General features: G+C 40.6%; 2 protein-coding genes across 2 annotated transcripts; both read left to right on the forward strand.

Moving 5' to 3' along the window:
- The first annotated feature begins 1,779 nt into the window (after positions 1–1,779).
- LOC111227499 (interferon-induced protein with tetratricopeptide repeats 2-like) lies at positions 1,780–4,824 on the forward strand. The gene is made up of 3 exons (XM_022753020.1): positions 1,780–1,783; positions 2,687–2,705; positions 3,522–4,824. Exons 1-3 carry the CDS (start codon positions 1,780–1,782, stop codon positions 4,822–4,824), a joined length of 1,326 nt encoding a protein of 441 aa, XP_022608741.1.
- A 6,761-nt stretch (positions 4,825–11,585) lies between these two features.
- Positions 11,586–14,449, forward strand: LOC111227566 (phospholipase A2 inhibitor and Ly6/PLAUR domain-containing protein-like). The gene is made up of 5 exons (XM_022753112.1): positions 11,586–11,675; positions 12,127–12,228; positions 12,327–12,494; positions 12,594–12,713; positions 13,772–14,449. Exons 1-5 carry the CDS (start codon positions 11,627–11,629, stop codon positions 13,981–13,983), a joined length of 651 nt encoding a protein of 216 aa, XP_022608833.1. The 5' UTR covers positions 11,586–11,626; the 3' UTR covers positions 13,984–14,449.
- The last annotated feature ends 1,619 nt before the right edge of the window (positions 14,450–16,068 follow it).

Here is a 16,068-nt window from a genome sequence, read left to right on the forward strand (position 1 = left end):
ATCAAACTAAAGGGAAATTTTCCTTTGCATTGCTGCATCAGTATTATATAATTATATAATTAATTAATATTATAACATTAAACATTATATCATTAATAACATATAAATCACAAATGCCCTTGAAGTGGTTATTACTTATTACTACATTGTACACACATATTTATTTATATATGATAGAACTCTGTATCCTTACTCAACTCACTTTAGATATTTAATATTACAGGACTAGGACTAACATCAGGAGTAGGAGGACATGCCTACTTGTCTTACTATTTTGAAACATTACATTTACATTTACAACAAAAGACACAAGAGAACACAAGAAAAATCAGGGACACAGGGATGGCAATATCATGCGACATTTCTTGGAGGAATGCAGTGGGTGAGAAGGAGCATAAGATTTTATGATTGAGTTCAAGTAGATGGGTGCAGACCCAAAAGTCACTCTAAAGGTAAGCATTTTAGTGACTTGAATTTGATTTGGGCATTCATGGGTTACCAGTGGAAGTCGATGAGTAGCGTAGTGACATGTGCCCTTTTAGGCAAAGATGAGATGGGCTGCAGCATCCTGGACCATCTGTTACGGTGTCACTGTGCATGAAGGAAGGCCTACTAGCAGGACACTGAAGTAGTCAAGGCACAAGATGGGTGGCATACTAAGCCTGGTAAGGCCTGATTTTTCTTATGTTGTATGGAGCAAAGCGGCACAACCAAGCGACAAATGCAACATGGTCAGAGGATAGCTGGTTCATTAATCATGACATCCATGTTTTGTTGCGACATTGGTTGGGGTAAAAGTTCAAGAGGTGATTTTAATATTGATATTGTGATGGACAGACTGATTGTCCAGGATGACCAAAGGTGGCGTTCCTTCATTTATGTGAATGTGTCAGAGTGACAAGTCAAGATCTGTGCAGAAACCGCGGGGTCGTCAGGTGGGAATGACAGATATATGTAGTTGAGTGTTGTCTGCATAGCAGTGATATTACAAGCCATGCAAGTGGATAATTGGACTCCAGGAGGTGGTGTATATTGCAAAGAGAAGGGGTCCCAGTACCAATCCTTAGGGCAATCCTGCGGGGAAGGGATGGGATGAGGGCGTTTGTCGTTGCCATGTCCTTGCCTGAGCAGTGGTTCACTGTATCAAAGGTTGCTGAAGGGTCCAGCCAGAGACGACAGAGTCATTTCAGTGGAGTGGTCGCTCTTAACACTTATTTGGATTAAGGAAGTCATTCCATGAGAGGAATTCTGAGACCTGTTTGATACACAGAATGGAAGTAGTGAGACAGGTGGATAGTTCTCCACTCGTGCAGGGTCAAGTGAGGGCTTTCTGAGCAGAGGACTTAGTCCTGTCAGATACCTAATATGCCTTCTATTTTCAACTGCTCTTTCTCTGAGTCCTGCTTTTTGAGTCCAAACCTTATGTGCTCAGAACTGTTAACAACAAATAGAGGATCTAGCTTATAGGGGCCCCCTTACTGTAAAGGAATTTTCCAGTGATGCACGCATAGATGATCAGTATAGAGTATAGAGTTTACTTGAGGCCCTTAGGTCAGGCTGTCACTAAATCTTACAGGCGGAGACGCTCAGGCGGCTGTATCTCTTTGGTGACAGGGCTGGAGACAAAACTGATAACAGAAGACCTGGGATGGTCAGTAACAAACAACTCTCTTTTATGTAACCAGCAATATGGGCATGTGTAAATCAGGCTTGCTTGTTATGTTTAAGTAACCAATAGAATGCCCACACATCCTCTGTGTGCCTGAGATATGACCAAACATGGGTGTGAGTTGTTTTCTGGGCATATGGAGAACTGAATAAAGACTAACCACAGGGCACCATTCAGGTAGAATTGAGTTGGCATCATGCACAGCAACATGTATTGATGATACCTCTGTTCTCATTGGCCAAGCTTCAATCCTAGGTTCCATCACACTTTTTTCATTGATTCCTTAACCATCCATAATAAGAATCTCCCTATCACTAACCACTTGGCCCCAGGGACCATGCCTTTTAGACCCATCTGGTAATGGATGCATGCCCTTAACTTCAGCGCGCCCAAGAATCCTCGATAACTTGACTTTACAGCACATCACACCATCTCTAAACAAAACACTGAGAATGTCTTTTGTCAGAGGTGTGGCTCGAGTCATGTGACTTGTGCTCGAGCCAGACCTGAGTCATGAATCTAATGATTTTCTATTCGACAGAATTGAAGAATGCGTGCAGTTCAGCTTTGACTTCAATGTGTAGCATGAGTAATGACTGCACTTGGACTTCAGCCTTTTGACTTTTGCCTTTTGCGTTGCAATGGCTTGGTATGACAGAAGAAAGCTCAGATTATCACATTCAGATGCATTAAGACTAGAATAACACACCAAGGCACAACCGTTTATTTTGCTTTTAAATGTTATAAAAACAGTTTATTTGACAGTAATAACAATTTAAAAAAAGAGAAATGTATCCATTATTTCTGTAAATTCACTAAACCAACTGTCTGTAGGTTTCTATTAAGGGGAAACGAAAGTTCAAATCCAGTGCTTAACATTACATTGTTTACAACAGCATAAAAGTTGAACATTAATGATTTTATGATGCTGCGCCCAAAGCAGCAGCTTACATAAAGAGCAGAAAACAGAGATTTACATTTAGAAAACTACTGAGACCGGGTGGACGATGAGGTGAGTTGCTGCTTCATCATATCTGTAATAAATAACATTAATATGTTAAATATCATGGATTTTAAGTCTTTACTCTGTTCTCCTCTTGCTTTATTTCCTTAATGCCATTTCTTCCTTTGTTTTGTAGTTTCTTCCTCCACCACTTCTTTCTTTCTTCTTTACCTTTTCATTCTTTTCCCACCTTTAGTCCCCTTTCTTCAGTTATCTCCGTGTTCCTTTTAATTCTCTTCTTTCCTTCCTTGTTTTTTTTTCTAGCTCCCTATGTTCCTTCCTCCTTTCCTGTTTTCTCTTGTTTCTGGAGTACCATTTCTTTGCTTCTTCTTTCCTTTCTTTACTTCTTTACTTCCTGTATTCATTCTATTCAGTTCCGTTTCTGCAGTTGTCTCTCATTTTCCTCCATGATATCTTCCTTTCTCCTCTCGTATACATCCCTTTTTTCATTAATTCCTTATTTCTTCCTTCTTTTTCATCTATTTATTGTTACTTAATCTCTTTCTTCCTTCTGTCCTACCCTTTAGCCCTTGTTTTACATTTGTTACCTAATTCTCTTCTATTTATTTCTTCTGCCCCCTTTCCTCAATTCCTTATTTTCCTCATTGGTTTCCTTATTCATTCCTCATCTTGCATTGTTTTATTTTCCTCCTTAATTCATTCTTATTTATATTTTCTTCCTCCCTCCCTTTTAGTTTCAGTTGTTCACTTTTAACCTCTCTGATGGATGGTCTTGCATCAACTTTACTATGTTATACTGTATTTCTTTCTACAATTGGTGCAATACAAAATAAATTGACTTGACTAGTATATATGTGATGTAATATACCTAATTTTTGTTGTCATCAGTGTTGCTCAGACTGAAACAACACTGGAGGCCAAACTGGAGGCCCTGCAATGCCACTTCACCTGGGATCTGAAGCCCACTGGGTACACACTTCTCCGTCTCAGGGACAACCTGGAGGACATTGGCACGGAGGAGGGAAACAGTTGGCTGGGTCACACTTACAACCTGGAGGGGTACATTCACTACCAGCTGGGTTCCATCGATAAGGCCAGGAGTCTCTTCAGCAGGGCTGCAGAGGCCTTCCGGCAGATAAGAAACACCGTCTCAGATGAGGGTCCCTGGTTGGTGGTGAACTATGGGAACAAGGCTTGGTTGCACTTCCATCAGGGAGAACAAGCAGAGAGTCAGGCTTGTTTGTCAAAGGTTGAGGAGCTAATGAAAGAATACCCATCTCCATCGCAGGACGAGATCCATCCAGAGATCTACGCTGAAAAAGCCTGGACTCTGATGAAGTTTGGCGCAGACAAAAAGCTGCTTGCTGCAGATTACTTCCAGAGAGCCATCAGGATGCAGCCAGACATGGTGGAGTGGCAGACCAGCCATGTGTTAGCATTAATAAATCCCTTTAACCACAGCAACCTGAGGGATGACATCTTGGAGAAAATGAAAATCGCCAAGGAACACGACCCAGAGAACTTGTACCTTGCTGCTCTTTACCTTGAGGCTCGTGCTAAAAAAGGAGAACAAATTGAAGGTGAAGCTCGTGAGCTGGCCATAAGGGTTTTGAGAAAGCCAGTTAGCAGCTACAGTGGTATTGAACCATTACTAAGGCTGTACAGAGTCTATTTATCCAACAATGAGGCTATTGATTTGGCAGAGGAAGCTCTTGAAAGACATCCAGACGAACGTTACCTGAAGAGGCGTGCAGCAATCTGCTACGAAAAAAGAATCTTCTCAGACAGTGACGGTCCCCTGGAGAACAGCATGATCGACAGAGCAATCAGCCTACATAAGGAAGTGATTTCTCTCTACCCTGACTCTTCACTTAAAAGAAAAATATATCTTGCAAGCATATATGTACGGTCAAACCACAGCCAAGAAGCTGACCAGATATATGAGGAGCTGCTTCAAAGTGATCTGGATCCTGGAGGGGCTCAGATGCTTTACAACTACTATGCAAAACATTTACATTTCATTCACAAGAGGATGCACGAGTCGATAAAGTACCACATGAAGGCAGCAGCGATACCGCAACAATCTTTCCTTCGTGAGAACAGCATTAGCATTCTGAGGAGGATTAGAGACAGAAACAGAAACCGGATGTGTGGAGAAATTGAGGAGTTTCTGGCTAATCTGCAACTCTAAGAGCCAATTATAAAGAGGGAACATTTAGTGTAGTGTGCAGCTGAGTGCTTGTAACAAGACTGGATCTGAATCCAGAATAATGTAGATTTTAATGGCCTGAAAAAATCTGTACAAACTCATTACTCTTTACTCTGACATGTATATTGTTTTCGGTTTCACAATGATGAGATTTCACAATTTTGTGTCAGTCTATATCTATATCTATAGACTGTAGACCTAAATCATCCCAGCTTTGCCTCACATGCTTTAATATCTATCTGAAGACCCTCAATTCAGATAAGGACACCCCTTAAATATGTTTACTAAATTAGATTTTACTATGTGATCTGCTGAAAAAAGGTGATGTCACATATCATTGTGAACCAATCAGAATTTAGCAAAATTTAGGCTGAAATCTGATTAAATGTCTGTGTTTTTTCCCCCTTTTTACATTAGAGATTTGACTGTTAAACTGTTAATAAATTGTTATTATTGTATATAGAATGTGTTTGTTTTGAACTTGGACTTGATGACTGTTGCTACTATTTATCTATAACCAATTTGCATACAGTGGATCACTGACTGCTTGTATGCAAAAGGGGCAGCGCATGGTGACGAATCCACAGAGAATTTATCACCCAACTCAGCAGTTCCCTTTTTAGCATCATTGTTTTTATTTTCTGTTGCACAATTTTTGGTTTAGTCTCATCGCTCTCATAGTGTTGTTTTCATCAGACTCGTGAAAATATTGAAGCTTTTAGCAGTTTAAGAGCCTCATTATATCCACCAAGTGGAAACAAACTCACTTTAATTGAATGATAATGGTTCTCTGTTGCTGCTGGATGTGTAAATAAATAACTGTCTGCAACAAGTTTTAAACAATATCACAACCTGAACCATACAGGCTGTTTTTTTAAAACCTCTAATACGACCTATAGGAGTGTCTCCTGAAACACAACCCTACGGTGGTAGGCATACCGCACCTTGGTTGTCATGGTTACAATAATAAACATGCCGACTGTATTGAGAGTGGCTTACCTGCCTTTGTCGCCATGGTTACTACAATAATTTGATTGGCTTTGTTAGGTTTTGGAAAAGATTGGAGGTTTGGGTTCAATTTGGGTTCAATTAAGGACTTACTCAACGTTAGACAATACGTGGTGTCATGGTTACAAAACTGCTACTTCCACATAGGAATCGAACACCGCTCTCCTGTGTCATATTCATCCATCACCACCACAACCTCCTCCTGACATGGACTTTGTCTCTCTTTATACTACGTCACCGCACTTTTCCCTTTGCTCCTGTCATAATTACTACGACCACTAGATGTCACCGAGCAACAAAACATAACTATGGGTCATAATAACCTGCTGCACAGATGACTATGGGCTCGTTTATTACAGCTGGGCAGTCTCCAATATCAATATTTGATGTAAAACTTTTGTATTTTTTATTCTTGGCAACTTTTCTATCGATGAACCTAGTGGTCAAACGTATAGCTTGTATGGTACCAGTTACATCAGCAGGTATGGTTTGCCTACAAAATTAGCCATCTGGTGGTTTGAGAGAACAGGGAGGCCTGGGATGGAGTCAAACTCCCAGCCTGAATTATGCACTGATAACAGTACAAGCAAAGAGGAAATGCAGACTGGAAGACAGAGCTTGTACAGTTCATTCTTTATTCAACAAAGAAACACAAAGGTTACAACCAAGGGTCAAAACCAGAGAACGTTCAAAACAAGCAAAAAAATCTGATGGCAGGTAAATATACTGAGGTGATTACAAATGGAAAACAAGTCAAACAGAAAACAAAAGGACAGGAAGTACAAACTAAAATGGATGCATAAGTAATAAGGAAGAAGAAAGAAAGCAGTTTCAAAATAACACAGGAAGTAATAACAGGGAGTCAAGAGTTGACATTAATATTGCTTTCCACCTCTGGAGACAGTTGATGGTGAGTGAAGGAATGAAGTTTGATGCTGAACTGACAACACTTCCTCCAGACTGGTTAGTCAGATAAAATGGCTGTACAACAGGGTGAACAGGTAATAACTCAGAAACAGTAAGTTGTAACACTTGAAAGTGAAAGTGACACATTTTGTGAGACATTTCATCAACATGGAGTACAAGGGTTCAGATAAAAGACTGAGGACTCAGAGGAAACGAAACATGACACTACTCTGTGAGAGTTTCCATCAATGCCACTACACCAGGACTCTGCACTGGCTTGTTATAGACAGGACTGTGACTTCTCCAGGGAGTATCATTACACAGTTTACACAGTCCCTCCTCCCTTTACTTGCAAGTCACATTTTGTTTGTTGCAGCCATCAGCCATGAGGAGAAATGTAATGTTCCATTTTCGATCAGGCTTACTTCACCCAGCCAGAGAACTGTTCCTCAGGTGGTGTTATCTAAACGCTCTGCCATGTTTTGTTTTATTTAGATATTAAATAAATAAAGGAAGGAGGAAGTAAATGTAGAAAAAAACACTCTGGTGTCAGTTGTGAGTGGTCAAACTGCACCATCTCTCATTGCAGTGCATCATTTAGTGGAGGGACACTAGCCCCTGTATGAAACCGCATGACAACTGAAACCCTGTGTTGAAAAGAAGAGGTCAGAGGCCACAAACAGACACACAAACTATATTATTATATTTTAACTTTATTTGGACAACTGCTCTCACCTCCAAAGCATTTTTACTCACTTATCAAGTAACAATATTGTATAGACCTGAGCTACTTTAGCCACATGTGATGAAACATATTTGTATCATTATAGTCACAGAGGAGGTTTTTTTTCATTTGTGTGAAAGGGACAAGTGAGGAGATGCCAGATGCAGCCGTCTCACACGTTATACAACAACTTTTGCTACAACACGCAAATTATGTACATGTAAAGGTCCTTCCCTGAGTAACATTTTTTTTTTACTTGTTTGTTTTTATTTTACCTCTCAGTTGTAAAACACTGTGATCTTTGTTCTAACAGGAAGTAACCAGGAGAGCAGTGAGACCCAGCAGCAGAGGGAAAACACTGTGACGGTCCAGGCTGAATTACAGAAGCTGGTTGGAGCATCGATGAAGTAAACACCATCAATCAAAGCGGATATGCTTTTCACTTGAGGAAGAAGTCCACAAACATTTGCAGACATACAGCCACGATAAGGAACATTTTGCTTCCCAATTGTCACGATGGAGGACAAAATCATTTCTCTGTTAGACTTCAGTTTTGTACTAAAATTTTAAATAATCTCAGAAAGAGGAAATAACGCTTGAAGGAATTAGTAGAATGTTTTGTGAGCCAGTGTGTGATCAATGTGCAGCTCACCAGTTCGATTAATGCAGCGGTCCTCTGCACCCACACACTCCACTGTGTTGTTACAGACATCACTTTGAGGATCATGAGAATCAGAGCAGTTGAAACACTGCAGGCCATTTTTTTTCTGTCTGGAACATGGACTGAAATTGAATGAGAGACTCAAGAAACTTAATGAGACAGTGACAAGTGACAACAGAAAGTCTTTGATTTTCTTATTGTTCTTCGCTGTGTTCATGATGTACTGATGTTTTCTTTCTCTGACATTTCTTTGTCTACTTACAAGGGAAAGTTTTATTGTTGCAGCCATCTGTGTTGCAGCAATGAACAGACCCAGTAACAGAATCAGTACCATAACATACTTAAACACAGAAACATCCAGATAGTTTCAGACATATCTTAATAAATGTCATTCAGTTCATGTTCTTCCACATTCCTCTCCCAGCTGATGCACATTTGATCTAAAGTGAAACCTGGTCCCTCACAGCCTCCTCTCTGTGTATATGGGTGCTGGGATCACTGACGTGTTTGGTGCTCGGTGGGTTTTCTTTTTCATAAACATTGAGGTGGCTGATCAGAAAATGGTCACATTGGCCGGAAGACACGGACAAATGACCGAGTTAGGTTGTTTTATTTTATCCACTTGGTATCACTACTTTACTTCACACTTTAGGACAAACAATAAAACAACAGTTGATTCCAGACAGAGGTTTTATATATCGAGAGTTACAAATATAACTATGGTTCTATGAATCCTGGATGACCGCCAGAGGCGATGCTTCAAACATTGGATCTTCTGTCTCGCCGATGCGCAGGTTGAGTATTTAATATCAATAAAGTCAACTGTGACCCCAGGTGACCCGAGAGAGGGTATATCCTCCAATGTCATCAGGGAACGAGTTCCTACCAAACCTTCTCACGAGGATTCTGAGTGGCTGAACACTCTAGCGGCAGCACATATGGCCTCTAGGGGCACTCCCTTCAGGGCTGCCCATGACATTGAGACACTCCTGGTAGAGTGACACTTCACTCTAGACTGCTCGGCGGCCAAACGCACAGTTGGAGGCAGCAAGGATTGGGATACCAAATCTGACCGCCTAATTGGGATAGGAGATCCATCCTGTCAGGGAGGCGCCACGGCAGCAGAGCCTGCGCAGCTGCAACCTGGTTCCTTTGCCCCAGCAAATACATCGTGCCCATGTCAGCAGGTACTGGGATACCTGCAGCAAGTGTGCTGATTTGGTTGATATGCCCTGCACCCTCCCGTGCAGACCATTGTGTTTGTACCGTCCTGTTCTGCCACACTCTTTGTTGTTTTGACTTTGTTGATATTAAATACTTGACGTGCGCATACGCGAGACGTAAGATCCAGTGCTTGAAGCACCGCCTCTGGCGGTCAGGAAGGATGAATAGAACTGCAGGCTGCTTTTATATGCAGCATTAGGCTGCAGTTTATTTCCAGGAGATTTGGGTCTTACCTGTGCAGAGTCTGAGTCACTGATCATGCGATCTGTCCTTGTGAGCTGAGGCTATTCTGTACAATGAAATTACAATAACACAGAAGCTAAAGATAAAAGGCCACCAAGGAGTTACAGCATATTACTGTACACAGCACACACAGTCAGTATCAACAGTAAGCTTCATTAGAGAAATTCAAAAATTATACAGTAAAATTAAAATAAATTAAAGTTTACAGCAAAACATATTTGTGTCATATAGGCTAATGAAGTAATGCTGAACCTGACAAGCTTAAAGGGCTGTGGGCTGAGGGTTAAGACGTGGTTTAATTGTTCAGGTTCAAGGCTTAGGTTAGGGTCAGATAAGATAGCTGTACAAGTTGTGTGTGTGTGTGTGTGTGTGTGTGTGTGTGTGTGTGTGTGTGTGTGTGTGTGTGTGTGTGTGTGTGTGTGTGTGTGTGTCACCTCACGGAATCAAATCAAATCTTCAAATCTGTTATAGATCAAATTTCAGTGTGATTTCTGTGATCTCACTTCTCATTTTCTCTGTGTTCTTACAGGCTGAAAATGTTAAGGTTATCTCAGAAACAGGAAGTGTGACACACTGTTTGATCAACATGGAGCACAAGGGCTCAGATGAAAGACTGAGGACTCTGAGGAAACTAAACATGAGCTCCGTTAGTTCACCAGTCACATTAACTACCACACACTGCACTGGCTTGTTACAGACGGGACTTTGTGGATCATCAAGACTGTCCTGTCAAGAATAAGCCCAGGTTATTATGACCCATAGTTACGTTTCACTGCTCGGTGACATCTAGCCGTCATAGTAATTATGAAGGAGCGAAAAGTGCGGTGATGTAGTCTAAAGAGAGACATAGTCCACGTCAGGAGGAGGTTGTGGTGGATGGATGAATATGACACAGGAGAGCGGTGTTCCATTCCCGTGTGAAATTAGCAGTTTATAATGTAACTATGACAACAAAGATCGTCTAATGTCGAGGAAGTACTTATTTTAACCCAAATCACAATCTTTTCCAAAACAATGACTGCTATATAGTAACCAAGGTGACGAAGGTGGGTACGCCGCCATCGGTACAGTCCGTGTGTTTATCATTGTAACCATGACTACAGTCACTTGTAACCTTATCGATCCGCCTGGTCGGATGAAAGACTTCCACTTCCACCTTCAGGACGGACAGCTCAGGTCCTCCACTGCTCGCTGCATTCTCAGGCTCCAGACCCTCTGTAGTCTGGGCCCCAGCCACCCACAGGTGCTCTGTGAGGGCCAGGTGGGGCACAATGCTGCCACATGATATTCCAGTGAACCGTCTCCTGTAGTTTAGCTTTTCATGTTAGTAAAAGTTGAATGAACTGTTGTTTTTCTTGTGTAAATGTAAGTTAAAATGGGTTTACTGTATTCATATTGAAAGTAAAAAAAAAGTGTGGAATGGCTGCGTGCAGGCTGTGTTTCAGATTTGACAAAAGAGAAACGAGGAAGAGCTTTTATGATGAAAAACTCAGAACATGTTCTGATTTATTCACTCTGACACACCCATGTCGGTCACAGTAGTACAGTATACCTGGACTGGAACAACACATTAACTATTCCTGTGGATCAGAAGGAAAATGGAGACTGGCATCAAATGTGTGACATTAAGATACTAAAGAACTGAACTGTGTGAACAAAACAACAAAAAATCTTCTCAGGAAGAAGTAGAGAGAAAGACGTATCAACAAACCACAAAAATGAGGTCACTTATCTGCAATCTGTGGAATTCTGAATTTCCAACTTCATACTTTTCATTTTGACTGAACAACTGAACATTGACAAAATTAAGAAGAGTTAACTTCTTTTTCCACCAAACAGAAGAGGGGGTGACAGTCTGAATGATTGTTCTGTAAAATTGGGGAAACAGCCAATCACTGAGGGCTTCACGCAACTGTCATAAATTTACTCTACGCCTGTGGAGTATATAAGGTGTAGCTGATCAGGTGTAGTGTCACCACCTGGGGAAACTGATCTGCGGTACGCACCTGTTCATCACGATGAAGCTGATCCTCTCTCTGACTCTCATCTGGGCGCTCTCCAGCACAGGTAACACCACCTATTCTTACATTAGATTATCTGCAGGTATTACACCACCTAATTTAACAAATTCCAAATCTTACTAGAACCAATTTTTTATAAAGGAATAGAAACCAAATAAAAGCAGATTATTTGTTTTAATTAATCAGAGTTAATTTCAGATCTTTGAAAATATGATCTGAGACTTTATAGATCCCAGAGGGAAAATTCTCACGCTACAGTTCAGCAGTACAAGAAATAGTCTAAATAGATAAAGAACAATGATAATAAAAGTAAATAAATAATATCCAGAGTCAAGCAGTGTATATTAGACAGTTGCTATTACAACCATTATGTCTTAAATTCTTTTGGAACAACATTTAAAGATTTTTGAGCCTTTATAAACCACCAAAACCATGTAACCCTAAACACCTCACACATTTGATGTGACATTCTTTCACTATTTTTCTCTCCTTTGCAGCTGGAGCACTCGTGTGTCAAACCTGCTCAAATCTAGAGTGCTCAAGCACAGTCCCAGTCACATGTCCCTCGGAGACGATGTGTGTCACGGCTTCCTCTCTAGGTCTTTTCTTCATGTTCTCTGTTACTTTTCAGTGAAATACATGTACTGTAAACTTGTGCTTTCCATCAACATTAACAAACTGCTCTTGGTCTCTGTAGTCAATGTGTCTGGAACCGCAGTGCAGCAAATCATCAAGGCATGTGCATCATCCATCTTGTGTCCAGCTGCAGGCAGCCATACATTTTCAGAGACCACAGGTTTTACAAGTTTACTTACATCTGCTCTGTGCTGCAGCACAGATAACTGCAACTCAGACACTCTACCTTGTAAGTACAGATGGATGACTATCTTATTTAAGACAAGATGAAATAGATGAGCGAAAAATCCTTTTTCTGACATCTTGTTTCATTTTGTGATACTTTCAGTCCCAGCTGTTCAGTCATATAACAGCCTACAGTGTTTCACCTGTGACTCATTCTTTGCCACTGAATGCACCACTCGAATAAATTGTAGGGGAGTGGAGGACCGTTGCTTTCAAACGAATGGTGAGTGTTCATGTTATAGAGTTTAGAGGTCCCATACTTTACCCTTTTCTGTGTTTTCTCAAAAGAGTTTACCCATAAGAAGTATATATTTGTGGTTTTAAGAACCAAAAAACATCTCAGTGTAGGTCTACATCTGGAGTCAAGGTGGGCTGTCCTGGGGTCATAGCTGAGGCTGGTGACCAGAGTGTGAATTATACAAGGACAATCATGGGGCTAAACCTTTTCTCTGGGGCAAAATGCCAGTACAGTGCAGGTGCTTCTGTGAACTGCAGTGTTACAGCACTCACAATATCTTGATTGTTTAATTAAAGCAGTAAAATAAATGTAGTGCAGTAGAAAGTACAATATTTCTCTATTGTATATATATTGTAATATAGTGGAAGTATAAAGAAGCACAAAATGAAAACACTAAAATAAGGTGCAAGTACCTCAAAATTGTGCAATAGGCCTACAGTACAGTACTTTATATTGTTCAATTACTCAACAGTTAAAACTTCTGAATTCCTATGTGGAAAATAAAGGAGGAAAATAGTCAACTCTATATCATCAAACACATCTCTAGAACAACTAATCCTCCATTGTCTCACTGCTCATGACTGAGCACCAGTGTTTGCTAGCATTAGATAATATATTACGTTATATTGCAAACATTGGAAATGAAAGGGCGCACTATCCACTAGCTAACATTAGTTAGCTAAAATATAATTTAAGGCTAACGTTAGAAATTAGCTAACATCAGTTAGCTGAACTGTAACTTAAGGCAAAGTGTAGAAAACAGCTAACAGTAGCTAAACTAATGAAATGTTTATGCCCAAAGAAAAAAGCTGATATCAGTTGTAGTGTACCCCTCATTTTGAATATTTTGACAACTACAGTTTGTGAACCATTGAACTACCGTATTTCTGCTCACTGTATTACTGTGCAGTTTGAGTCAGACAGAGCTAAGCAAAAACAAGATTTTCCACATGATGTTAGGTCACTTGTAAAGCAACGGATCTGAAAAAATTCTCCTTGGACTTAATTGAATATGTACAATAACAGTGATTTTTCATCTACAGTAACGGTTGGGTCCAGGAGCACTCCATTCCTTGGCTGTGCATCACAGAGTGTGTGTGCTGCTCTTGCCAACCTGGAAATGCAAAACATCGCTAACATCACCATTGAAACAAACTGCTGTACGACCAACTTGTGTAATTCTGTGACAACAGTAACTGCCAGTAGTGGCATGATCCATCTGCTGCTGGGACTCCTTGTCTTTACTTTCTATTAGAACATAGAAAAAAATGGACAAAGCACCTTTGAAGCCACCAGGACTCTGAAAAAACTTTTTGAAGTCTGGACTTGGGTTTGCTGCTCACTGCTGTCTTTAGTTGGCAGTTACAGGAGCCAGAGAATCCAAATTTAGGAAAAAGGGGATGGAGTCTGGGCGAAGCTGAGGTGGGGTAAGAAGGCACAGATGTATTAGATACATGACCACACCACGGAGGGAAAATAACTGTAAATTGTACTAATATCAAGGTTGTAGGTTTGGTTTTGTCTTTGGATGAGACGCTTTTCATCAGATTGCCACTTGTTCTCTGCAATTGAACATGTGTTTGCTGATATAACTTGCTTAAAACTGAACTTGTATAATGATTCTTTGTATGATTTTAAACAGATATATTGTATTGTCTAGAAACTAACCATAATCTTGATGTGATTGATTTTCAAGAAAATGTTACAAGACAATAAATGTGTGAAAGCCTGAAGTGGTGAGCTCTAATGTTTGAACCAAGCATCAACCTCTTAGGCTTAAAAATGAAACCAACTGAAGAACCAAAACCTGCAGTTCCTCTAATGGCCACTAGAGTCTGGCTCCAACAGTGTGTCAGTCCCCGTAAACTCCCATGTTAAAATGTCCAACTTCATAGCAGAAATAAACATGTTTACTGCCTGGTACTAAAAACAGTTCTGGTCTGTAGAGGTAATTTCCTCCTTCATGAAAACTCTTTAAATATTATTAAGGTTTAAAGTTCTGCATATTTAAAGGCACAGCCACTTTGAGTAACAGGTGGGTGAGCATATGTTTGCCATAAAACTGGCATGGTCCTCTTTCTCCATTTTTGGATTAACTGGGATTTAGTTGGAATCAGGCACTGCCAATATGGCAACAGTGGAGCAGCTCACTCTGAGCTTCAAAACCACTTCTGTGAGTCATGTTTAAATCTCAGCTGAAATTCTGCAGCTCTGTTGAGTGTTGTTCAATACTCCCATGCATCATGGACACTGCAGCATTTTAAGAGGAATCCACCAAGGTACAAGCATGCCTGGCTTTTAAAGGGAATGAGATGATACTCTGCCCTTTTCACTACATTTTTTCCACTAGTAAATTAGCAAAAGTGGACATGGACAAACTCAAAATGTACTCGCTCCATTGACTTTAATGTTAAATAGAGCTTGTTATGTGTCTGAAACTCATTAAAAGCGGCACAGAGGCATTGAATAGGAAATATTTCTCATCTAATTTCAAAGATCAATGTTTGGATTAATCACAAAACAGAGCTCAGAGTGACTTACACTTCAATTCTTCAGGCACTTTCACCTCACAAATGAACAAACTCTTACCAACTCAGCTTTTAATACAATATCAAGTGATATTCACCATGAAACCTTTAAACCAGTACTTCCCAACCTTTTCCACATCCGACTGCCACAGCCCACAGGTTGGGAACCACTGCTTTAAACTATAGATACTGACGGTTTCAGATTCAGCACCGCTCATTGTCAACACCACTATAAATGCAGCAGCTGGTCAACAATGCAGTTGAGGGTTGCCATCATTAGTTGAGTATCCCTTATATCCCAGTCGTTTACCATTTATCATAATAAGTGACATGTTGCTGAAAACACAAAAACCTGGCAGCTCACAGTTCCTGCATAGATCTTAGCTGTAACACAGATGATAGCTAAAGATGGCAAGATCTTCTAAAATGGGTAAATATATTGGTAGAGACAATTCATCAACATTTTTTGGGAGCCAGTGTGTGATTAATATACAGCGCAGTAGTTGACACAGGAATTCTCCACAACGACACATTGCGCAGTGGGAGTATCACTGCAGCTGAAACACCACAAGCCAATTTTCTGTCATGTTTTCTGTCAGGAACTGTCACAGCCTGCTATGCCTCTGTGTTTTTCCACTCACCCTGCCTCTGTCTCACTCTCCACTCTGCCACACCTCCTAATCAGCCTCACTGTCCTCACCTGTAGCCCCCAGCTGCACTCCATCTCCAATCAGGCCAGAATATATGCATCCCTGGTTCACTCGCTCTTTGCCATATTGTTCTAGTATGATGCAAGACTTTCCAGCGTTCAT

This window comes from Seriola dumerili, unplaced genomic scaffold, assembly GCF_002260705.1.
Source record: "Seriola dumerili isolate Sdu_G_001 unplaced genomic scaffold, Sdu_1.0 BDQW01000189.1, whole genome shotgun sequence".
Classification (NCBI taxonomy): domain Eukaryota; kingdom Metazoa; phylum Chordata; class Actinopteri; order Carangiformes; family Carangidae; genus Seriola; species Seriola dumerili.